The sequence below is a fragment of the Pristis pectinata genome, chromosome 7 (assembly GCF_009764475.1).
Source record: "Pristis pectinata isolate sPriPec2 chromosome 7, sPriPec2.1.pri, whole genome shotgun sequence".
NCBI lineage: Eukaryota > Metazoa > Chordata > Chondrichthyes > Rhinopristiformes > Pristidae > Pristis > Pristis pectinata.
In genome coordinates this window covers 74,560,160-74,586,764 of record NC_067411.1, presented here as the reverse complement: position 1 = coordinate 74,586,764, position 26,605 = coordinate 74,560,160, and the positions used below count along the sequence as shown (strand labels likewise).

The window sequence follows — 26,605 nt, the reverse complement described above, 5'->3', positions numbered from 1 at the left end:
TTTATTGATGCACCATAGAAAGCATCCTATCCAGATGCATCACAGCTTGGTATGGCAACAGCTCTATCCAAAACTGCAGAGAGTTGTGGACACAGCTCAGTACATCACAGAAACTAGCTGCCCCTCTATGGACTCTGTCTACACTTCTTGCTGCCTTGGGAAAGCAGCCAACATAATCAAAGACCTCACCAACCCTGGACATTCTCTCTTCTCCCCCCTTCCATCAGGCAGAAGATACAAAAGGCTGAAAGCATGTAGCACCAGGTTCAAGGACAGCTTCTATCCCGCTGTTATAAGACAATTGAACAATCCCCTAGTATGATAAGAATGACTCTTGACCTCACAATCTACTTCGTTATGGCCTTGCACTTTATTCTTTGCCTATACTGCACTCTCTCTGTAACTGTAACACTTTATTCTGCATTCTGTTATTGGTTTCCCTTGTACTACCTCAATGCATTGTTGTAATGAAATAATCTGTATGGGTGGCATGCAAAACAAAGCTTTTTATTGTACCTCACTACATGTGACAATAATAAACCAATTTACCAATTTACCAATTTACATTTTGTTGTAGAAGATGCAAGTGCATTTTACATTCCATGCTAAACTATAATAACTACTTATCAACCTCTCCGGCCCTGAAATCTTAATTTTGCATGTGTAGATTGTCATTTTTCATAACTATTTCAAAAGTCTATACCTATTTAAACTAATAAAAGATCATTTTTATTTCATTCCTTAACATGTACAGTATTTTAGATTATTGCTTAATCTCACATAGGTTAAAAACTTTAATACAATCATGTTAAACATTTTTTTGCTTCCTGGTTTATTGTCGATGGGAATTCTTCAAAGCGATTTCCTCTTTAGCCGCTGATATTGCTAGAAAACCAAGGTCCCCTGGGAGTAGTGTCCAAAAGCACGTGATGTCAAGCAAGATGAAATACACGCCACAGAGACTGCAAGTGCTTTTCTTTGAAATAAGAGGTAAGAGCTGTTGCTTCACCATTGATTGAGAGGTAGATGCTTAGAGGTCGTTTTTTTCTGGATACAAAGTCCAAAATGTCAGGAAAGTCAGGAGTTATTTCTTTCATATGAGAGTTATGAATCATTGGAAATCTCTCTTTGAGAGAGCAGTGGATATTCCACTAATGTATCCAATTTTCTTGAGGATACAGGGCTGAGTAGGAAATTGAGGAGGATGGAAAGAATCTGCAAAGGGATACAGACAGGTTAGTGTGCAATAGGATGGCAGACTGAATATAAATTTTAGAAATTTGTACTTGAAAGGCAAAATATCTTTTAAGTTGTTTTCAGACTAAATGTTCGTGTTCAGAGGGATTTGATGTGCTTTTACAAAAATTTCAGAAAGTTAATATGCAAGCAATTAGGAATGTAAATATTATGTTGGCCTTTATTGATTTAGAGTACATGTGCAAGGAAGTCTTGTCACAAGTGTACAGAGCTTTAGTGAGATTACACCTAAAATGCCAGTTATGGTTTTGCACTCTGTAAAGAAACGGCAAGAACATGGATTTATGTGGATACAGTAAAACATGCCTCTGCAGTTTACATGAGTACTATTAAACTAATTTTGACACAAAGCCAAGTAAGGTGTTGGGAACCAGAAGCATAATCAAAGAGATAGGTTTAAAGGAGCATCATAAAGAAGGGGACATGGAGCAGGCCAAAAAAAGAAAGCAAATCCAGAACATAAGACAGATAACTGAAAATTGAATTATCAGCCACAGATGGTGAAGTGATCAAACTTAGGGATGGACATGAACAAATGTTAAGAGTGAAGAAAGGTAGGGATCTCTGAGAGTTCCAAAGGTGAAGTAGTCTCCAGAGATAGGGAGGCATGGCACTACGGCAGGATTTAAAACCCAGATTGTCTGCTTCTTTCTCCATGTGTCATCCTTCATATCAAGTTTTTTTTAGGAACTAAGCTTCAATGCCCAGGCCGAGTGGAGATGTGAAGAAAGAGGATCACATGAAGGGGCAGACTCACACTTTCAAACTATCCACCTCCTTCCTCTTTATGAGATAAAAATGTCAACAGATGAAGCAGAGTGCAATTCATAGAAAAATAGCAAGAATGAAATTCTTGATAGAAATCAAGCATAAAAGATAAAGCACTGTTCCACAAAAATGATATTACTGGCAAGGTAAAGGAAGTACAGAAAGCAAAGAATTAAAAAAGATCAATACTGATCTGCAGCAAGGACAAAGTTTGCAAAATAAAAAATGATGCAAAGAGTTCAAATACATAGGCAATATTGAAAAGGCTGCAGATAATTACAGAGATTACCAGCACAACACAATTCTGAGAACTAAGGAGTTCAAATACTTCTCCTTGGTTTAAACAGATTGTGGGTTATCAAAATAAATGTAATCCAGAACTGACAATTAAATCAATTTGTCAAATGCGAACATTTATTTCAGTCTGCAGATGGAACAGCTAACTGCACTTAACAGGATTAGGTTCATGAATTAAATATGAAAATTTTCATACTTTTTTAATAATGAAATGGTATTAAGTCATATTTTCACTAGATAATAAATATAGAAGAGTGTTATTGCTGTCAGTCCAATATTGCATTGATGCAGAAGACATCCAGCTCTAAGCCAGATGAATATGTTAAAAATAAGCTAGGAATTTTCGGAATAACTATTTTTGAAAAAGAATACATTTAATGGTAAATGTTTTTGGCAGGATCTGTGTGCCCCAGCCTTGAAACAGAGATTCCCCAGGGCTCCCAAGAAAAAGAGGAATTTTAATGTTTTAACTTCACTCTCTCTGCAATAATGCTATCAAGCAAAATTCTGAGCCGCTTAAGAAGATACTCGGACAGTATTATTTAGTCAATGTAAACAGTGGACAGTAAAGTTTAGTCAAAGACAAAGAAGAGGAGATAGAGAGCTACAGAGATGTAGCAAGAGCAGACTAGGAGCTTACAGCCTTGGCAACTGAAGCCACGGCGACAATATTGGACTGATTATGTTTGGGGATGTTCAAATGGCCAGAACTAGGACTAACAGATATCTCAGAAGGTTGTGTGGCTGTTAGAGATAACAGAATACGGGCAGGAAATCAAGGGAGAGAATTTTAAAAATTAGGGCATTGGTTAATTAGGAGCTAACCAAGGTCAGCAAATAGACAAGGGTAACGGATATGAGTTATGACTGATGTAGCAAAGTTCTATGGAGTTTGAGTTTGAGAATCAGAATGAGAGGAGTCAGCCAGGAAATGCATTGGAAAAATCAAATTGGGAGATACCAAAGGCTTGGATGAGATTTTCAACAACTGATGCACAGAGGGACCTTGGGATCCAAGTCCATAGCTCACTGAGAATAACCACAAGTAGATAGGGTGGTAGAGAAGGCATATGTCATGCTTGTCTTCATTGGTCAGGGCAAGGAGTATAAGAATCAGGAAGTCACGTTGCAGCTATATAAAACTTTGGTTAGGCCACACTTGGAGTGTTGTGTGCAATTCTGGTCACCCCATTACAGGAAGGATGTGGAGGCTTTGGAAAGGGTGCAGAAAAGGTTTAGCAGGATGCTCCCTGGATTACAAGGTATAGACCATAAGGAGAGATTGAACAAACTTGGATTGTTTTCTCTGGAGCGTCAGAGGCTGCGAGGAGACCTGACAGGAGTTTATACGATTATGAGAGGCATGGATAGGGTAGACAGTCAGAACCTTTTTCCCAGGGTAAAAATGTCAAGTACTAGAGGATATGCATTTAAGGTGAGAGAGAGAAAGTTTAAAGGAGATGTGCAGGGCAAGTTTTTCTTTACAGAGAGCAGTAGGTGTCTAGAACAGGCTGCTGAGGGAGTGGTGGAAGCAGGTACAATAGTGGCGTTTAAGAGACTGTTAGATAGACACTTGGATATGCAGGGAATGGAGCGATATGGATCATGTTCAGGCAGAAGAGAATTGGTTTAATTCGCCATTGTGTTCAGCTGAAGGGCCTGTTCCTGTGCTATACTGTCTTATGTTCTATGTTAGATGAGCTGAGACATGAAACATTTCAGTGTAATACAGCATTTACTCTTTTTAATATGAGAATTCCATAGAAATTCTAGATACATTGAAATATTCATCAAGTGATTATCTAGTCTTTACATTGTGCCACAAAATCTCCCATGATGCAGCAGAAGCCTTCTTTGCAGCTCCAGCATCTATCACAATGACCAAAGTTTCACCTGGCGCTCCCCCACTGGTCTGCCACCCTCTCAAATGTACTCTGATGTTAAACTAACTAGCCTGCAGATTCCTTTTTTTCTCTGTCCCTCCTTTTTAAAAATGAGGTTGAATATTCCACCCTCCAATCCATAGGACCTTTTGAATAATCTACAGATTTCTGGAAAACAATAACCAACACATCCACTATTTCCAGGACTAACTCCATTAGTCCTCTGGAATGCAAATTATCAGGTCCTTATTGACTTTTAGAGCCATTAATTCTTCTACCAATATTTTCTTACTACTATTAATTTCTTTCACTATATTCTTGGTTCCCTACTATTTCTGGAAAGTTACTTGTGTCCTTTTCTGTGAAGACAGAACCAATGTATTTGTTTAATCCCTCTGCTTTTTCCTTATTGCCTATTATGAGATCTCCCATTTCTGACTGTAGGGTACCTACATTTGATTTCACTAATCTTTATCTTTTTACATATACAGTATGTAGGAGCTTTTCACAGTCCACTTAAGTTCCCTTTTATATTAAATCTGCCCTCATGCACTGTTTTTGCTCTCTTAATCAATTTATTTTCCTTTCTTGCTGAAACCTAAATTGTTCCTAATCCTTGGGTTTGATACTGTTTCTGGCAATATCGTGTGACTCCTCTTTGGATCTAAGATTATCCTTAATTTCTTTTGTTAGCCATGGATAAGTCATTTTTCCTTTTGCGTTTTTACACCAGGCAACAACGTACACCTTTTGCAGTTCCTGCATACATTCCATTAATGTTAGTCTTGCCTATCTACCATCATGCTTTTTAATGAAGCTCCAAAATCCATCATAGCCAACTCTCTCCTCATACCTTTATGGTTTTGTTGATTTAGGACCCTGGTTTTGGATGAACTACTTCACTTTCCATGTTAATGAAGAATTCTATCTATGGTCACTCTTCCCTAGTGAACCCCATACGACAAGATTGTTAACTAACCCTGTGTCATTGGCTAGCTTGAATATCTTTAGCAAGTTGAAGCAGTGGCACAAACTGTTCCTTAGTCCTTTGATTTGTTTGAACAGAACCAGAATACAAAGACTTTAAGCTAAACCTGTAATTACTGTGAAGCACAATGGAGTGAAGCAAACTGTTTTAAACAGAAACATCAACTACTGCATTGGAAGGGACATCTCAACATTTTTAGCTCAATCCTTTTCACAGTGGCAGAATACAGTACCAAAACAACAAGCCTATCAATTTAATGTTACAAAATCTTGGCAAATTACAAATTCTAAGCACTGATTATAAAGCACAAAGCCAACCTCAATTTCTTAGTTTTGTTTGTAACATTGAACAAATGTGTCTTTTTATTGATTCAGAAATGCTATTGAAGGCAGGAGCATACAGAACACAAACCTCCTTGATGCCAAATGTAACAAAGGACCTTCACTCAGATGTGAATTTTTCCTAGTCCCTGATTCAAGACACAACTGAAATAATTAATCAAGTGTTGAAAGCAGTACCAATTTGTGGCAGGAACTCTCATTGTAACAAAAAATGTTACTAAATTTTTAAATCAGGCAGTGCAATCTTTACTAATGAATTGTATGTTTCAGCTTAAAGTGATTCTTTTCGTGCATTTTAATGTAGTACAGTACAAGTCTTCCAGAGGGATTCATTTAATTACTTCAGGCCCTTGGTTTACCAATGTAATTTTCCATTATAATTTGACAATAATAATATACAAAATAATAACAAAGAATATTCTCCTTCAAAGGTACCTGCTCCACTTTTCCATTGACATAACAAATTTTAAAAATGAGTAATCTACACAGACTAATAAAACAAGTGGTCAATGCTGAGTTAGGTGGTATTAGATAGGGCACAAAATTTGACCTCATTGGCTCTGGAAAGAAAATATTGTCCAGGGTTTGTGCTCTTACTCCTGATCTACAGCACCTGTTGAATGAATGAACTACCCACTCCAATCAAGGTCATAGTGAGGAGAAACAAGGCTGGATTGCACTTCTTCATACTCCATGGAAGCAAGCATTTGCTAGGAGCCTTAAATTTCCAAAAAGATCAGCTGTATCATTCTGCAAAATGGCACAAATGGCCATCACCAGGAATACAAGCCAGCAAAACAATCTGGGTCCTCAAACAGCAGAGAGTTTGTCATTCTGGGGAGACCAAGATCCAATATTTTCCATAGACATAAGAGAACCAGCTATGGAGATCTCAGACCTGAACTCTAATGAAGCATAAACTCTCTCACTTCATTGATAATGGCATTCTACAATAGCCTTTGCCACACAGATTTCATTGGGGTCTGTAACTGAGACCCACAGCAGGAGTAATCCTGGTGTCATTGCTGTAACAGTGCTCCCACAGGTCTTCAAGACCACTGTATTTTCTGTTTTCTTTGATGTAACCATATTTTGGTACATTTTTGATCAAACAACTTTCATTACTTCAGTTGGAGGCCTTATTATTTGAAATGTAGCTTTATTAGGGATATACTAGCTATTTAGTGAATGATCAAACATTAACTTGATATTTTACAATGTTCCCAAATATTTAGCAGAATGGCATTCAACAACAAGAAAGACTGCAATATGTAAGAAATCAGCTTGCTTGCTAATACCGTTTGTGTTGAAGTAACTGTTTGATTTATAATAAATAATTTTTTTAATTATATAAATCATTACTTCAAACAAAGGATCACAAACTGTTCTTTCCTGGACTTAAAAAGGACATAATTGATTAAACATTACTTTTGAATTGAAAGAACTGCAGCGTAAATACATATTCTGTAAGAGAGAGAATCAAGAACTAAAGGGCATAGGTTTAAGGTGAGAGGGGAAAGAGAACTTGAGGGGCATCTTTTTTTTACACAAAGGGAATGAGCTGCCAGAGGAAGTGGCTGAGGCAGGTACAATAACAACTTTTAAAAGACAGTTGGACAGGTATGTGGATTGGAAAGGTTTAGAAGGTTATGGGCCAAATGCTGGCAAATGGAACTAGCTTGGATAGGGCATCTTGGTCGGCATGGACCAATTGGGCCAAAGACCCTGTTTCCATGCTGTATAACTCTATGACTAAGAGCAAAAATTATTTCTATCTGCGAACCTGTCAACATATGTATTAAAAGCAGGAGAAAGCTAGTCAGACTCACACCTGCTCCACCATTTAATAAGGATCATGGCTGATCTGACTGTGGCCTCAGCTTCGTGTTTCTACCTACCACAATAACACTTCATGCCCTTGATTTTCAAATATATTTCTACCTTTGCCTTAAGAATATTCAAAGGCTCTGCTTCTTGCACCTTTTGAGGAAGAGTGTTTCGAAAACTCACCATCCTCAGAGCGAAAAAAAACCTCATCTTGGTCACAAATAGATGACCCATTATTTTAAAGTGTTGTCCTAGCTATAGATTCTCTGACAGAGGAATCATCCGCTCCACATCCACCCTCTCAAGGTCACTCAGAATCTTGTATGTTTCAATCAAATCCCCTCTCTTTTATACTCCAGGAAGTGACCCATTAGCCCCATTCCCTCTCTCCTTATTTCCACTGCATTTTATTCTCTCTCATATCACACGCCCATCAATTCCCCTTTGATTCTTTTTTGCCATACACCTACACTAAGGGGTAATTCACAGCAGCCAATGAACCTTCCAGTATGTTTTTGGGACATGGGAGAAAACCCACACAATGTAGATTTCACTCAATGGTGTTGCTACAGCAAGTGCTCTACTCGGATTGCTATTAAAGAGTTGTTTGGGCCTTATTGATGTAATGGGACCTCAATTTGCATACATGTATGTTAATTATGCCTGATATAGGTGGAGGTGGTCAAAAACAGTACTGTTAAAATTCACCGCATTTATAGAGCAACTCCCAGGACCTCAGGATGTCACAAAATGATTTATTTTTTAAAGTTCCTCTTTGGTCTTCATGGAGAGAAATAGAACAGTAGTCTGTGCATGACAAGACGCCGCATAAGGCAAGGTGTAATGAGTGCATTTTCATGTCATCACTTTTCAAGATGTGGGCACAAGACTAGCATTTATTGCCTATCCCTAACTGTCCATGATAAGAAGCTGGTGAGTCACTTTCTTGAACCACTGCCTGGTGAAAGCACTACTAGTGAAAGTACTCATACAATTTTGATTTGTTGGGAGTTCCAGGATTTAGAAGCTGAAGGAATGACAATAAATTTCCAACTGGGAATAATGTGCAATTTGGAGGAGAATCTGCAGGTGATGATATTCCCATGCATCCACTTTCTTGTTCTTCTTGTTGGTAGAGACTGCAGGTTTGGAAGTTGCTCTTGGAATAGGCAATTGACCCACCCAACCTTGACGATGGAAATCAGGGTTAGGAGGTTAGACTCTCCCTTTATGTAGGTGGTCATTTCCAGACACATTTATGGCATGAATGTTACTTGCTGCTTAATCAGCCCATGCCTACATGTTGCCAAAGCTTTAGGTATACACTGGACTGCTCGAATGGAAGTAAATATAGTGCAAACATCCCCATTTCTGATCTTATGATGGAAGGAAGGCCATTGATGAAGCCACTGAAGATGATTCGGCCTAGGGCATAATGACCATTTTGTCCAATGTAGTAGCCTTGCCAGGTTGGCACCTTGTTTTTATGCATGCCTGTTGCTGCTACCAGCATGCCTTTCAATAATTCTCATTGAACCATGGTTGATCCCCCTGGCCTGATTGTAGTTATAGAGTGAGGGATAAGAATTACAACAAAAGAGGAAGCCATTTGGCCAAACAGATCCATGCTAGGTCCCAGCACAGTAATCTCATCAGTCCTATTCCCCCTCTCCTCACTTTCCTTACCCTACAACTTATGTGGCCATCAAATCCCTTTAGGTTCTTTTATCATTTACAGAAGCTTTGGGATATGGGAGGAAAATGTGCGAAAACCCACACAGTTACAGTGAGGAAATACAAACTCAGTTCCCTGAAGCTGTGAGGCAACAGTGCTAACTGCTGTGACACTGCACTGCCCTATATGTCCCGTCAGAGATAACAGCATGTTTTATTGTCCATCCTAATTGTCCTTTAGAAATACATAGTGAGCTGCCTTTTCAAATTGCTCTGATGTCTGTGGTGAGGATTCTCCCTCAGTAGTATTAGATTGCAAAATATAGTGATGTATACATTTCTGCTGCTGATGATGACCCACTGCACCTTAAGGATACCCAATTCGGTCTAAGTCTATCATCATTGTAAAGCCATACAACAAAATAGAGGGTGTCCTCACTTTGAAGACAAGATTTTGTTCTAATAATGGATGGGTGCATTTGCAACAGACAGATTCGTGAGGATGAGGTCAAATGGGCTAATTCCTTGTGTTTCTCACTAACTACCACAAACCAATTCTGGCAGCTGTGTCCTTCAGACTTGGACAGCTTCATTCAGGGATGGCATTACCAACCTACCCTTGGTGATGGACACTAAAGTCCCCCCCAGAGTACATTCTGTGTCCTTACTTTTCTCCATGTTTCTGGCAGGTGCTGTTCAACAAGGAAAAATGTTCATTCATCAGTTGAGCCAGAACAGTAGTCAGAAAGAAGCTTCTTGCCCATGTTTGAACTGATGCCATCAAACTTCAATGGTAAGGACTCCCAGTTCTACTCCCTCTCACCTGTACTGCCACTTTTCTGGGTACGTCCTGACAATGGGATAACTCATAGCCAGAGATTGCAATGGAGAAGCTTGGTACATTGTAAGTTTCGATTCAGTGAGAACAATTTTTCAGCTATTTTGTGACCAGATTTTTAAGACAGCTCTCACAATTTGTGAGGAAGATTTTGCAAGGTGTTCTCAGCTGGGAGCTGCTTTGTCATCCCCAAATTCAGTACCTAGTTCAATGCCAGGTGGTTCACTTTGCTGTATCATTTTGCTTTCTTAATGTAGCAGTTATGACACAATTGAGTGACTTTGCTGGGCTGTTTCAGAGGGTATTTGCTGTGCAACTCCAGACCTGACATATATTCCTCTGAGGAGACAGGGAGAATATCCCCAAGTGGTATCATGAAATCTATCGACTCAAAATTTCCTCCAAAAATGTTGAGATTCAGGTCTCCAAGGTAAGTACCGATAAGGAAGAGCTGAACATCTGCACAGCTGGGTGCCACTGTCAATCCAACAGCACTCCAGTGCTGGGCTCCTTGTGAAGTCCAATGAAGGAATGTGAACTTTTCCAGTTTCCCAGCAGTTACACTAAGAAATCTGCCTGCTGAAGACATCTGCAGATTCAATGGTTCCATTCATTCCAATGGAGAGGAACAGCTGTAAGGGCAGGGCTACTTCAGGGACTTATGACTCTAAACTCCTAGACTGCCCTGGACCTGACCAATCAGATCACTCTAGGCTTTGTTGAGGAAATCTGCATCAGGGAACCACAGAAAAATTATAGTCAGCAGCTAGGAGGTAGAAATTGCAGGGAACAAACCTCACCTGGTAAATTCTGGGCCATTATGTCCTCAAGAAAGGGCACACAAGATTTAGGTTTAATTTCACATCTAAAAGGCTACAACTACAAATCTCTGAAGTGCACCTTTAACTTGCAGCATTCTGACTCAAAGGCAACAACGCAGAAACCCACCCAATAATCTATAAATTGCAATAAGCAGACCAAAGGTACTATCGTACATGTAATAAACCCAAGAAAATACTCATTAGAATGACAGTGACACAAACTACCATAAATTCTTCAAATAAATTATCAATGAGTGGTCAGGGTGCTTCTCATAGCTACTTCAGCATTCACGGCAGCACATCCAGGTATCCACACAGATGGCTTGAACTACATTGTATCCTCAAGAAGTCCACCCAAGGGGAGGAATAACTTCCTGAAGGAAAGTGGGACTTTCAGACATGAACTGGCAAAAATAATAACAATCTGATGTAACTAAATCAATTTAACCTGAGGGTAATTCTTAGTACTTAGCAATCAGCCATTGGCTATGCTCACTATTCCTGTAAGAATTCTGCAACCATTTGAAGGATATCTTAAATAGAAGTGGCACTTTGTGCTGAAAGCTTGCATCAAGGTCAAACAGGGAAATACACACTGCATCATGAATACTTGCATTTTTCCCAAAAACAAATTAGTTCTTTTCCTTTGAGACGGGACTACGTGGGAAGCATCCAATGATACTACTTCGCTACATTACATTATACATTGCCATACTTGGATCCTCACTATTAAGCTATATACATTTAGTCAGGAATTTCTTTGATATTTTCCCCCTTAACTTTGTCATTAAATCATTGGATAACCCAGACAGGCATGAGTTTATTAAAAGATGTCGAATTTATAAAAATGTCAATACCAATCCAATACCAATTACCAATACCAATAAGATGTTTTGCAGCAAGAAAACACATAACTTAATTTCTAACCTGCAAAATAGTCATGGAAACTTGGGGCAAAATAACTGTGGAAATTATTTTCTTGTTGGGAAAAAGAAATATCAACATGATGTCAAAGGCTCTGAAGATAATTCTTAATATGCTACTCAGAAAATATTTCTTTGAAATATTGTATCAGCCATTTCGCCTTTGAGTCGGCTTAATGGGCCATCTGGTTATCATGTTTTGTACATTCAAAAACTTAATCAAACAAAAACATTATCAACATGTAAAATAAACATACAACAATACAGGCAAAAACTCATTGGGGACTGATTCTTCATTAGGAATGAAACTTCTAGCATTCACCATCATATCTGTGCAAAGTTGACCTCAACGTCAGGATTTCCATGTTTTCATGTTCTAACACCAAAATTTCTGCCAATAAGTCAATGCAACTCTATAGGTGGTGCATCAATGTTGAAATAAACACTTACTGCTACCTGCTCAGTATTTACAGAAATAATTCACATAAGAAATTCTGCATCCGATTTGAGAAGGCAGAAGGTACATTTCCCTACCAGGTAAAAATTTTAATGGAAGGAGAAAGCTGCAAAAGACCTAATAGATCATTTTAAATAGACGTTCCCATAGATTTGTTAATTTAAAAATACAGTTTAAAAATTTTCCCACACTTTTTAAAAAATCCAATAGCTTGTTAATTTAGATATTTTAGGAATGTTTAAAATGATTACAAAATTTTGAGTTTTTGCATGTTTTCAAAAGCTTCTAATTGTTTTTAAAAATTTAAATTCCAAGCAGTTGAGCTAAAGATTGGAGATATTTTTTAGCCTAATGTTACTTTTCCCCTGATTCCGTGGATAGAGTTGTGGAAGGGCAACTAATCCTTACCACCTGATGTGACATCATTTTTATGTCTGCACAATGCAACAATATCAAGGGGCATGCCAGGGGAAAATCTTCCAGCACATTGCCCAGGTTCATCCTGTGGGACTCAAGGGAAGTGTGCAATTTTTAATTAAGATTGGAAGCAAACAGCTCCCAGTTGATTACAAAGTCCAAACCATTAAACAGACTACTTAGCATGCTCCATTCAGACAAATACAGACCACTGCACTAGCCTATTTAATTTTCTGCTTTCCTCCCAACATTACACAAAAATAAAAACTTCAGGTCAGTTTAGGGACTTCTGAAAATTCTTCTCTAATTATGGAGGTAATCAAATTCATTCTTGGAAACTGATGTACTAATCATTGTTAATCTCACCAGGACGAAGTAATCATACTAACTAATCATACTAACTAACTAACGAATCACCTAACCATCAGGCACTATACTAATCATTGCAAGTCCCACCAGGGTCTAACAACTAGCAATGTGGGAAGAGAAGCAGAGTTAACATCGCAGGTTGAACTGACAAAGGTTCTTCAACCTGAAACATTACTATTGTTTCTCTTCCACTGATGCAGCCTGACATGTTATTTCCAGCATTTTCCATTTTTATTCACTAACTGAAGTGTGTTTACTCTCAGGAACTTGTGAAGGTCTGTCCTAAAACCACTTTCACTGTACATTCTGCTAATGTTTTCCAAAGACTGATGAATTTTTAAATTAGGGTTTATGACAAATACATCGTTTCTGCTCCACAGGTCTCAACAAATCAAATTTACCTCATATTATGGCACACTAGAATGATGGCAAGAAATTCTCTTGGGTTTCCTTAAATTCAGTCACAAACAGTGCTGCTGGTAACTTATGATTGGTTGCTACTGGATAAACATCAAGCACAGTGTAACACATGCTGATACAGGGGCTCCCCGAGCTACGAATGACCTGACTTACAGAAATCCTGCTTTATACGAATTCTCCCATAAATTTTTAGAGCATTTTTCAAGCTAGTAATAATAATGTTTCATGTTATTCATTAATGACTGGACAAAATATATATTCCATTAGTTTAATTATGGGTACTGTTAGGGTGATTATTCAATGAAATAAAAGGATTATAGCATTGTGTACGTAGAGCGATACAACATGGAAAATGGACATTTCTGACATGGAGAAATTGCCTTAGGGACAGTTCTCAGGAACAAAACCCTGATGTAACCTTGGGACAGCCTGTACTCAGAACATAAACAGTGTGGATCCCAAATATAGTTCTTCACCTTGAGGGCAAAGACCTGTTCCTGCATTACTTCTAGGGCTCAAATCTTCATAGGAGTCTAGCAGTCTAGCAGTGAGCATTCCAGCAAGCTGAGTGATTTTTTTCCTTCATGAAAGTCACATCAGCACTCGAACATTGGGCGATATCTGCTGGTGCAGCAATGTAAACTGAAATGTCATCTTCAGATGCTGCACCAGTGTATTAAGGAATTCCCCAATCATTTCCATGCTGGAACAGATGAGCTCCAGGTTCTGTACAAAGCTCTGTGCAAGGTTGCTAATGAACTTCTTAATTCTCCTTGTAACAGCACACAAGATTTATTGCTAGCATGAAAATACACCAAGCATTTCACTGTGCACATCTACCAGCTCTCTTCAAAATGCTGCACCATCAAATCCACTGCCAGCAAAACAACTGTTCTTTAACCTTTATATCAAAGTCTACATGTGTGAGCTGTGTCTCTAATGATCCAGGAATGTATGTCTTAGGTTGGATAAAACATGATCAGAATCAGAGTATTACAAGTTAAAATCACCACAGAATTTTTTTGTATTTAAATCATTTGCATTGAGTTTTAGGTATTAGACAATACTGTACTATGATTTCAAGAATATTACTGTACAGATGGACTGATTTCTCCACTATTTTCACCAGCTCTTGATTTTCTCCCATTATAGAGAATAAACAAAAACTCAAGGACAAGCAAGCACACAAATAAAAAACCCTGGCTTTAGTTACAAAGTCCTATAATAACACCAGTCACAATGATCACTCTTCCTTCTCTAGAAAACTGGCTTCTATAGCACACTGTTCAATAAATTCTGCATCAGCAATGTTTTCAGATTACATTCAGCATCCCAATGGGAGATATATGTGACACAGACTTTTAGATACAAAGCTCTTTCTTGTGACATTGAGTTTGACTTTGACAATGAGTTCATCCAAAACTCTCCTGTACATATGCTAATTCAGACCCAAGATCCATTTACACAATACCCCTGTTTTCAATTACTTATGCTTGCTTCTAAACCAGTGAAGGTTTAGATTTAAAATATCCAATTTTAATATCCCTCCCCGGGCTAATCTCTCCCATCTTTGTAACATCTTCTGGTTCTAAAACCCCCTGATAACTCTCCATTCCTGCAATTATCCCATCTTGTGCATGATTGATAGGTCAGAACTATCTATGAATGTTGTACCTTCAGCAGTGTAAGCCCTATTCGCTGGATTTACCTCTTTAAAACTCCCAACCTCTGTGTTTTAGGATATTTCTTAAAACTTAGCTATTCCAGCAAGATTTGGCCTCCTTCATTGTCAATGTTGTTCTGATTGCACTCCCATAATGTGCAGAGTACAATAGAAATGGAAGTTGTTGGTTTGAGGTTTCCAATGCAAGAAGAAGATTGGTGGCATAACATGGATACAGCATTGATAAAGCAAGGGTTTATCAGGATGAGAGAGTTGATAATCTGGGTTTTTGTTCACTGGGGCAGGAAGGGTGAATTGGGGAAATTATGAAAGGACTAGAAAATGTAAACAGGAAACACTGAATTTAGATTTGTCTAACTAGAAGCACAAATTGAAGGATTATTTCAACTTGGAACATATTACCATATCTATGTCTCTGTGTCCTTGTCAACTAAGACATGAAGCAAATCAACATGTAAAAAGCCCATCACCACAAAGACAACATCAGTTCAAGAAGATGCCCGTCATTTTAAGAGAATAGAATGGGATCTGGCTTATCAAGTTTCTATCCAACTCTATCTTAACAATATTCAAGCCACTGCATCCCCCACCCTTTGAGGAAGAGCTCCAAAGACTCAGAAACCTCTGAGCAAAAATTTATTTTACCTCATCTGTCTTAAATGAGAAACTCCTTATTTTTAAGCAGTGACTATAGATCTAGATTCTTCCACAAAAGAAATATCCTCTCCACATCCACCCTGTGAAAGCTCCCCATGATCTTCTGTTTCAATTTCCCTCTCTCTCGTCTGAACTCCAGTGAATACAAGACAATCTGTCCACTCTAGGTATTGGTTTACTCAGCCTTCTCTAACCTGCTCCTCATGCATTAATACTCTTCCCTATATAAGGAGACCAATACTGTACCCCTGGCATTAAATGAAAACATTCTGGAAGCTTCACTAATTATTTGCAATATCTACATATGATCCTTTTACAAATTAGGTATGAGGACACCTGGATCTTTCTGAATCTCAGAGATCTGCAATTTCTCATCATTTAGAAATTGCTTCCTTTTTATTTTTCCTGCCAAAATGGACAATTTCACATCTTCCCACCATTTCCCATCTCTATTCTTTTGTAGCCTCCTTATGTCCTCTTCACAAATTACTTTGCTACTTATCTATGTGTCACGTAACTTTGAATATTACTATGATAAATAATATAAATCCTGACAAGAACCAGGTGCAGTACTGAAAACTTGCATTCGCAAGACATTAGATTGACACCCCATTCACCACACTAAAGGACCATTCCTTCCACCATTGGTATGCTGGGGCTTCAGCATGTGCCATTTATAAAATGCATTGCAATTACTCACCTTGGCTACTCTAATAACCTGAAAATTCTATCGCCAAGGACAACATGGGTAGCAGACTCATGACAAAGCCACTACCCACAGGTTCCTCTCCAAGTTGCACACCATCCTTATTTGGACGTACACTGGTGTCCCTTCATCATTCTTTAATCCTCTAACCCACAGCATTTTAGAAGTATCTTCACTTAGGGGACTGCAGTGCTTCCAGGAGCAAGAAGCATCTTAAAACATGAATAAGTAAAAAAAAAGCCAAGCAGTACAGATGCAGCATAGGCAAATGGAAAATTGTCCAAGTATGTCCTGTCCACAGAAGCAGAACAAACCTATCTGGCAATTTTTGCTCCATTTGTCTACTCCCAATCATCAGTCTAGAGAAGGAAGGTGTCGTGAATAGTACCATAGAGCAACATTTACTCACCAATATTCTACTCGGTGCTATCCATTTTGGGTTCTAACAGGATCATTCCAGACCTCATTCATCTTTCCTCCAAACAATGTCAAAAGACCTGAACACCAGCAGTGAGAGAGGAGCGATTACCCTTGACATCAAGGTACTAAGTATAGCATCAAGGAGCCTAGTAAAATTGAAGTCAAAGGAAATCTGGGACAAATTGCTTCACTAGTTGAAATCATGCCCAGCACAAAGGAAGATGGCTGTGATTGCTGGAAATTAACCATAGCACAGGACTGCATTCAGCAAGGTCCTGGTATTCTTGGACAAATAAGTGGCAACTAACTTCATACGTGTGATTTTTCACTGGCCATCCATCCACAATGGCAAACCTTCATTCCCTCCACCACAGATGCTCCACGGCTGCAAGGCTTCTATGCTTGGTCCTCCCAAACTCTTGACCTCTAATATTCAGACTGACAGGAAAAGAAACTTCATTAAATCAGCTTGTTCCATTCCAAGTTGCACATCATCCTGACTTGGAAATAAATCATTGCACCCTTGTCATCTCTGTGATAAAATACAGAAAATCTCTGCAATGAACTGCAATAGCTTTTGAAGGTAAGACAAGATATTTATTTATTCGTCACATGTACATCGAAACACACAGTGAAATGCATCTTTTTGCGTTACTGAGAATGTGCTGGGGACAGCCCGCAAGTGTCACCACTCTTCCGGCACCAACATAGCATGCCCAGAACTCCTAACCTCCAATAACATTTAAGAGCCAGGAGAGATATGCAATAACTACTCAATCTTAGCTGTAACATTAACATGTCACAGAAAGTTACCATATAAATCAATTAGACAATCTGAGAATGTGAATTCAGATTAAAGATTTTGTGCTTAGAAAGATCGCAACTATAAAAGTTATCATGAAGTTGGTCAACTGGCAAAAAGGCAAAATAATTCTTTAATGCCATTAAGAGGAGGAAAGTTGTCCATCCTCATTCACTCTGTTCTTTATGTGATTGCAGTCTCACATCAATGAGGCTGACTCTTCCCTGCTCTCTGCATTGTCCTAGCAATTCACACAACTGTATCCAACTACTTCAGAAAAAAATAAGACTCCTGTTGTTCAAGAAAAAAGGCAATCACCATCTTCTTACAGCAACTGATAAGCTATAAATTCCTTGCTAACATCACCTTTTTCTGATGAATGAACTAAATTCATAAAACAGATTTTTGCATATTTGAGCTCCAGTCATTCAATGAATCATTTAAATGCCATATTTGATCCAATGTACAAAAACATGAAGAAACATGTCAAAAAAAATCTCACTTTGTGATTTTCCAAACTTCTTCCTTCCTTCCATCCATCAAAGAAAGACTAGATAATAACATTATGGGAGTACCTTCACCAGAAAGCTTGCAGCAATTCGAAAAGATGGCTCACGATCAGCTTCTTAAGGACAGATAAATGTTGTCCTTTCCAGCAATACTTAGATGAATAAGTTAAAAGGTAGTATTAATCTATGAATTGGAAAGATATTGGCTTTGGAATGAATTGAAGATTACTAAATGCTTTCTAGTTGTATTTGAATTCTGAAAGTTAGTTGAGAAAATAGTTTTCCTTGTTACTCATTCAATGATATGGTGAAAGGAATCCAGGGCAATTTTCGATGGAGGTATCCTTGAGTCAGAAAATCAATGAACAGTGCAGCTGTTTTGGGAGGTCAACTGTGGAATTTATAAAACTAAAACAATAGCAAGGATTCACAAAAAAAAAGTTAAGGGAAGAATCCTAGAACGCTGTTTAGGAGTTATAATTTATACAATGACAAAGATAGAAAGAGCTCAATAAATTATTCCTAATTTAAAACTAAAATACTGCAGATGCTAGAAACATGAAATAAAATGCTGGAAATACTAAGCAGATCAGGCAGCACCTGTATAGAGAGAAACAGCATTAATGATTCAGGTCAATGAACTCTCATCAGAATGGGGAAAACAGAGGAAAATAACATCTTTTTAAGTTTCAAAGAAAGGGCGTGTGGAGGGTGGGTGGGATTGAAGGTGTTTGGTAAAGAGAACAAATGGGAAAGTCTGAGATATTGTCACCACAAGAGACAGAATGACACAAGTGGTGATGGTGCAGCTGAAAGAGGCTGCAAAGGCCAGTGAATAATGAAAGGTATGTTGGAGAAGGTGTACATCAGAGGAAAAAATGAAATCTGAACAGACGAACATACAGATTAGGAGGAGTATGTTACTCGGTACCATAAGATTTCTCTACCATTGAATAAAATCACGGCCAATCTGATATAAGCTCAGCTCCACGTTTTCCCCTCTCCCAGTATCCTTTCAGCATTTTGCTTATCCCAAATAAGGATGCCATGGCAGAAATGGGATTGTGTAGAGATAGAAGAGCGAAGCAGTGCATCCCTGAGGGAAGCACCCCTTGAGTGCAGGAAGGGGAGAGGAAGATGAATCTGGGGTGGCATCACTCTGGTGACAATTCCACTGAGTTCAACAAGTTCAGATAGTCAGCCATTCAACTTTTCTGTGTCGTACTTCTAGCATCCAGGGGTTTCCTTCCTCTGTTCACTTAGAATCAGAAAAATTATGACACAGCAGGAGGCCATTTGGCTCATCCTGTCTGGCTCATTACTTGGATGAAGGTACCACATATATGTTTGCTAAATTTGCTGATGACTGAGAGATAGGTGGAAATTAAATTGTGAATAGGATATAAGGAAACCACAAAGGGCTACAGGTCAGATTTGTGTGGTCAAGAGTCAGACAAATGGGAGTACAATATGGAAAAATATGAAGATGTCCATTTTGGCAGGAAAAAATAAGAAACATATTAGAACATAGAATAGTACAGCACAGTACGGGCCCATCGGCTCATGATGTTGTGCTGACCTATATAAACCTTATCCCCATTCAATCTATCCCCCTCTCTACTTCACCTCACATTACCCTCTATTTTTCTTTTGTCCATGTGCTTATCTGATAGTCTCTTAAGTGACCCTATGATATCAACCCCTACCACCATCCCCGGCAGTGCACTCCAAGCACCCACCGCTCTCTGTGTAAAAAACCTACCTCTGACATCTCCCCTGAACTTTCCTCCACACACCTTAAATGGGTATTAGCCACTGCCACCCTGCGTAAAAGATGCTGGCTGTCCACTCTGTCTATGCCTTGCATAATCTTATATACCTCTATCAAGTCTCCTCTCATCCTCCATCGCTCCAGCGAAAAGCCCTAACTCGCTCAACCTCTCCTCATAAGATATGCTCTCCAACCCAGGTAGCATCCTTGTAAATCTTCTCTGCACCCTCTCCAAAGCTTCCACATCCTTCCTATAATGTGGTAATCAGAAATAAACACAATATTCCAAGTGTGGTCTAACCGGAGTTTTATAGAGCTATAACATTACCTCTCGGCTCTTGAACTCAATCCCCTGGCTAATGAAGGCCAGCACACCATACACCTTCTTAACTGCCCTATCCACTTGTGAGGCAACTTTGAGGGATCTATGTACTTGGACCCCAGAACAGATCCCTGCGGAACACAGACCTCCAGGTTGAGTACTCCCCTTCTACAACCACACTCTATCTTCTGTGGGCAAGCCAATTTCAAATCCACACAGCCAATTTTCCATGGATCCCATACCTCATGACTTTCTGAATGAGCCTACCATAGGAAACCTTGCCAAACGCCTTGCTAAAATCCATGTATATCACATCCATTGCGCTCCCTTCATCAATTTGTCTCATCACTTCCTCAAAAAACTCTATTAAGCTTGTGAGGTATGACCTGCCCTTCACAAAGCCATGTTGATTACCCCTAATAAGAGAATGCTTCCCCAAATGCTCATAAATCCTGTCCCTAAGAATCCTCTCCAATAGTTTGCCCACCAGTGATGTAAGACTCACTGGTCAATAAATCCTGGGATTATCCCTTCTGCCTTTCTTGAACAACGGAACAACGTTTGCCATCCTCCATTCGTCCAGTACCACTCCTGTGGCCAGGGGCAGGCACAGTAGTGTAGAGGGCAGGCACGGTAATGTAGAGGGCAGGCACAGTAGTGTAGCAGTTAGCATAACGCTTTACAGTGCCAGCGACCGGGGTCCAATTCCCACCGCTGTCTGTAAGGAGTTTGTACGTTCTCCCCGTGTCTGCATGGGTTTCCTCCGGGTGCTCCGGTTTCCTCCCACATTCCAAAGATGTACAGGTTAGGAAGTTGTGGGATGCTATGTTGGCACCGGAAGCGTGGTGACACTTGAGGGCTGCCCCCCAGAACACTACACAAAAAATGCATTTCACTGTGTTTCGATGTACATGTGACTAATAAAGATCTTATCTAGGGAGGACTCAAAGATCATCGTTAATGCTCCAGCAATCTCTTCCCTCACTTCCCATAGTAATCTGGGGCATATCCTGTCCAACTCCGGGGATTTATCTATCCTAATGCTTTTTTAGTAGCTCCAACACTGCTTCCTTTTTAACCTTGACATGCTCCAACACATTTGCCTGTTCTACGCTAAACTCACATTCATCTAGGTTCCTCTCAATGGTGACACTGAAGCAAAATATTCATTTAGGACCTCTCCTACCTCCTTCACCTCCAGACACATTTTCCCCCCTTATCCCTGAGCAGTCCTACCCTCTCCCTAGTTATCCTTTTGTTCCTCACATATGTGTAGAACACCTTAGGGTTTTCCTTAATCCTACTTGCCAAGGCCTTCTCATGACCCCTTCTAGCTCTCCCAAGTCCCTTCCTAAGCTCCTTCCTGGCTACCTTACAACTCTCAAGAGCCCTATCTGATTTTTGCTTCCTAAACCTTAAATATGCTTCCTTCTTCCTCTTGACTAAACCTTCCACCTCCCTTGTTAACCATGGTTCTTTCACCCTACCATCCTTTCCTTGTCTCAGCAGGACAAACTTACCTAGAACCCCATGCAAGTGGTCCCTAAACAACCTCCACATTTCTGCGGTGCATTTACCAGAGAACATCTGTTCCCAGTTTACGCTCCCAAGTTCTTGCCTAATACCATCATAATTTGCCTTCCCCAATTAAGTACTTTCCCATAATGTCTGCTCCTATCTTTGTCCATGGCTATGCTAAAGGTCAGGGAGTTGTGGTCACTATCCCTGAAATGCTCACCCATCGAGAGGTCTTTCACCTGACCAGGTGCATTGACTAATACCAGATCTAGCATGGCCTCTCCTCTAGTTGGCCTGTCTACATACAGTGTCAGGAATCCTTCCCATACACACCAAACAAATTCTGCCCCACCTAAACCTTTTGCCCTAAAAAGGTGCCAATCAATATGAAGGAAGTTGAAGTCACCAATAACAACAACCCTGTTATTTTTGCACCTTTCCAAAATCTACCTCCTTATCTGCTCTTCAGTGTCCCAATGGCTATTTGGGGGCCTATAGAATACTCCCAATAGAGTGATCACTCCCTTACTGTTTCTGACTTCCATCCACACTGATTCAATAGATAATCCTTCTATGACGTCCTCCCTTCCTACAGCTGTGATATTATCTCTGATTAGCAATGCCACCCCCCCACCCCTTCTACCCCCTTCCCTATCCCTTATGAAACATCTAAACCCTGTAACCTCAAGCAGCCACTCCAGCCCTTGTGACAGCCAAGTCTCTGTAATGGCCACAACATTGTAATTCCATGTACTGACCCATGCTCTAGCATTAAGGTAAGCACATTTCAACCCGTCTGTTTGCATTTATGCCCCGTCCCCTGCCTATCCTTCCTCACCTTCTCTGTACACAGCACATCTACCTCTACACCAACTGATCCATCCTCTAATCTGACACTCTGGTTCCCATCCCCCCGCCAAGCTAGTTTAAACCCTCCCCAACAGCTCTAGCAAACCTGCCTGCAAGGACATTGGTCCCTCTCCAGTTCAAGTGTAACCCATCCCTTTTGTACAGGTCATACCTACCCCAGAAGAGATCTCAATGATCCACAAATCTGAACCCCTGCCCCTGCACCAAATCTTCAGCCACTCATTAGTCTGCCATATCTTCCTATTCTTTCCCTCCCTGGTGCGTGGCACAGGCAGCAATCCAGAGATTACTACCCTTGAGGTCCTGCTTTTAAGCTTCCTTCCCAACTCCCAATACTCGCTCTTCAGGACCTCATCCCTTATCATACCTATGTCGTTGGTGCCAATGTGCACCCTGACTTCTGGCTCCTCCCCCTCCCCCTTAAGAATGCTGTACACTCGATCTGAGATATCCCTGACCCTGGCACCTGGGAGGCAATGTACCATCCGGGAGTCTCATTCTTGTCAACAGAATCTCCTGTCTGTCCCCCTAACCAACATATCCCCTATCACTATTGTACTCCTCTTCCCTTCCCCCTTCCCTTCTGAGCCACAGAGCCAGACCCTGGGCCAGAGACCAGGCTAATCATCCACCAGTGACTCATGCCCCCCAATGGCATCCAAAACAATATACTTGTTATCAAGGGAAATGGTCACCGGGGTATCCCGTACCAACTGCCTATTCCTTTTCCCTCCCCTAACAGTCACCCAACTACCTACATCCCAGACCCGAGATGTAACTGCCTCCTGGTATCTCCTATCTATCATCTCCTCAGCTTCCCGAATGATCCGGAGCTCATCCAGCTGCAGCTCCAGCTCCCTAACACTGTCTGTGAGGAGCTGTGGCTGGACACACTTCCTGCAGGTGAAGTCATCAGGGACACTGGAGGTCTCCCTGATTTCCCACATCCTACAGGAGGAGCAGATTTCTGCCCTGGCTGCCATTCCCACTGTCCTATACAAAGAAGATTACAAATAACGGCGAAAGAATGAGAACCTACCAGAAGCCTCCACTCACCTACTCCGCCTCTTCACGCCGAAGCCTCTTTAGCCAAAGCCTCAACTCCCCACTCTAACACTGGCCACATCGCTTGACCTCAACTTCTTTTTATTGGCTAATTAGCTAATCAATAGGCCTATCAACTCACCACAGCAACAGGAACAACAACAACTGTCCTACCTTTTCAAACTGCTTCCCGCTCTTATTCTGGCTCTAGTTCTTGCGGTACTTACCACGGCAACAAGACCTCCCACTCCCATACTCCTACTACTCACCACAGCAACAAGAACCTGGGGCTCATCTGGGATAAATGATGAAAGATTGCAGAGCTCCGAGATGCACAGGTATCTAGGTACCCCAATGTATGATTGGCAAAAGGCTAGTATTCAGATACAGCTCATAATTAGGAAACCTAATAAATTGTTTATTGCAAGGGGAAATCAATACAGTAGTAGGTTGGTTATGTTTCAGTATTGGTAAGACCATGTCTGGACTTCTGTGTACAGTTTTGGTCTCCTAATTTAAGAAAAGATGTAAAAGTGTTAGAAGATAAGAGGTTTACTAACTGATAACTGGAATTAAAAGGTTATCTTATGAGGAAAGGTTGGACAGGCTAGAAAAATGAGAGGAACTTGATTGAAACATACAAAATCCCAAGGCATTTTGACAGGGTGGATGTGGACAGATGTTTCCTCTTATGGGATAATCTAGAACTGGAGTTACTGTTTAAAATTAAGAGGTCACCCCTTTAAGACAGAGATGAGGTGATTTTTTTTCTCTCTTTGGAACATTCTTCCTCAAGGCAGTGGAAGCAGCGTTTGAACATTTTTAAAACAGACGTGGAGATATTCTTGATAAGCAAGGGGGTGACAGGCTACCTAGGATAGGCGGGACTGCAGAGATGAGGTTCCAGCCAGATCAAGCAGTATTTTATTCAATGTTAGAGCAGGTTCAAGGAGCTGGGTAGCCTACTCTTGTTCCCAATTGTTCATCTGTTCAGATTTAATTCACCTCCCCTGACATCCTTTTGCTGTCCACTCACCTTTACTACCCTCTTTCACCCAGCACCACCACCCGTGTTATTCAGTCTCTCTAAAACACAGACCTTCATGTTCATTCTCTCAGCCTTTTCTTCAATCTCTACATCTTATAACTTGTTTTATTTCTAACTTTTCCAAGCTCTGATGAAAAGTTCTCTTCACATATCTTGCTTGACCCGTAGAGTGTTAACAACATTTTTACTTACTAACTTAATCCACCAAGGCCATAAATTTAAAATAAATGAGCCAAAGAAGCTCCACCTAATTTCAGTTTGATAGCATGGATTTAAAAAGCATGCTCAAACAAAACCTATGGATCAGTACTTAATAGATATCCAAGGAACTTAAATGATTTTGCCAAAATACACTGGCAACACAAATGGGAAAATAAACCTTGGTATATGAATGATTGCTTTAAATGATGTGATGAAATTGTAATAAACATGAAACTTGTAAAATGTTTTCCTCTGTATTTAATACCATCCATCGCTTAAATGAAAACAATCTCCAATATCAATAAAATGAAATTTTGAAAAGAAAACATAGAAAATAAATGTATTTAAACTTATAAATTCATCACCATATCAGAAGGCACTGGTAGATATCTCACGTGTTGTATATAAAGAACAGAAAGCAAACATAATACAAATCTTACGCAGACAACCATTCCAACTAATATCCAGGGATCGACAGATTTAAAATATAAATTATGTAATCTTCACTGTAAATACACCAAAAACTACATATGTACTCACACTAATAAATATAATACTTCTTAAAAAAAGAAACGAATAATTTCAGACAAAGCGCAAGCCAGAATCAGCAAATGCATTCTAATTAAATAGCATAACAATCAATTAGCAATAGTAATAATGAATCGTTGTCATTTCGTTGGCAACAATCTTGCAACAATAATGTAGTCATTGTCACTCTATAGTAAAGGGGAGGGGAGAGCGTCCGAAGCTTCAATCTATTTCTTTAACGTGATAATGAATAAAGATCAATCGTGCATGTTCAACTCACAGCATAGCAAAGATATTTCGGAGGATGGGGGAATTACGTTATCACAGCAAATAAAAACTTTGAATAGCATACTGGTTAAAAAATACAATTTGGATGATCCTTCAAAAGGAAAACCTCTCCCATCGTTCGAGTAGCTTTGAACGAGTTTATTTGAGGTAGGATTTCTAAACCCATCATCCTTGCTACTGTACCTGGATAATACAAGGTAGCTCAGTGTCATCCAGGAGTCTGATTGTACATTTGATCTCTTGACTTAACGACTTGATGCTTGAACTGCGAAAGCGGAGCATTTTCATTCTTCCTCCTCGCTCCTCTTTAAGTAATCATAAGGAAGCGCCGACCTCGAAAACAAGCATATCTCGGCTAAACTGGGGGTTAAAAAAAAACCTTGGGTGTGTATCGTATTAGGAAGAAAACACTAGCACATGGAGAAGAACACTGCGTCAGTGTCCCTATTTCAGTCCTTCATTGAAGAAATCGCTGACATTTACACAGCAGCGTGAAAATAAACAGCAACCATGGAAACTCCAACGACTCGATCCTTGCTAAACAATGCTAGCCCGCTGCAAGTCAGACACTGTTCGCTCTCCGTGCCAGCTGCTAGTGTGTGTGCCGCCTGCAAAGATGCTCCGTATTGTATCGATGTGCTCGCTCCTCCTCGCCCGCGGCATGCGCGCACACGAGGGGCGGCGCGCGCGGCGCCACCACACTCCGGCGCCCGCCCTTCGGGTGGCGCAGCCAATCACAAGAGCCCGCTCCGCGCCTGGCCAGTGCGCGCGCTCCAGCAGGTGGGGATCGAAAGGCGCGCGCGTCGCAGGGACAACAAAGGGGAGCGAAGTGCCAGCGCGCCGCCTGCGATCCATCGGTGCTTTCCTTGCGTTTCCCTTGTCGATGCTGTCGATGCTTGCAGTTGCCTATTTACTCTGACGGTTTTAGTTTTTATTACAATGTTACTATGTCCTTTT

General features: G+C 40.2%; 1 protein-coding gene across 1 annotated transcript in view; it reads right to left on the bottom strand.

Moving 5' to 3' along the window:
* frmd3 (FERM domain containing 3) overlaps nt 1–26,289 on the bottom strand; it is a 134,257-nt gene extending 107,968 nt beyond the window's left edge. The window contains exon 1 of the mRNA XM_052019431.1: nt 25,832–26,289. Within this exon, the coding sequence (XP_051875391.1) occupies nt 25,832–25,936 (105 nt within the window). The 5' untranslated portion in view covers nt 25,937–26,289. The remainder of the gene's footprint in view (nt 1–25,831) is intronic.
* Nucleotides 26,290–26,605: the final 316 nt, after the last annotated feature.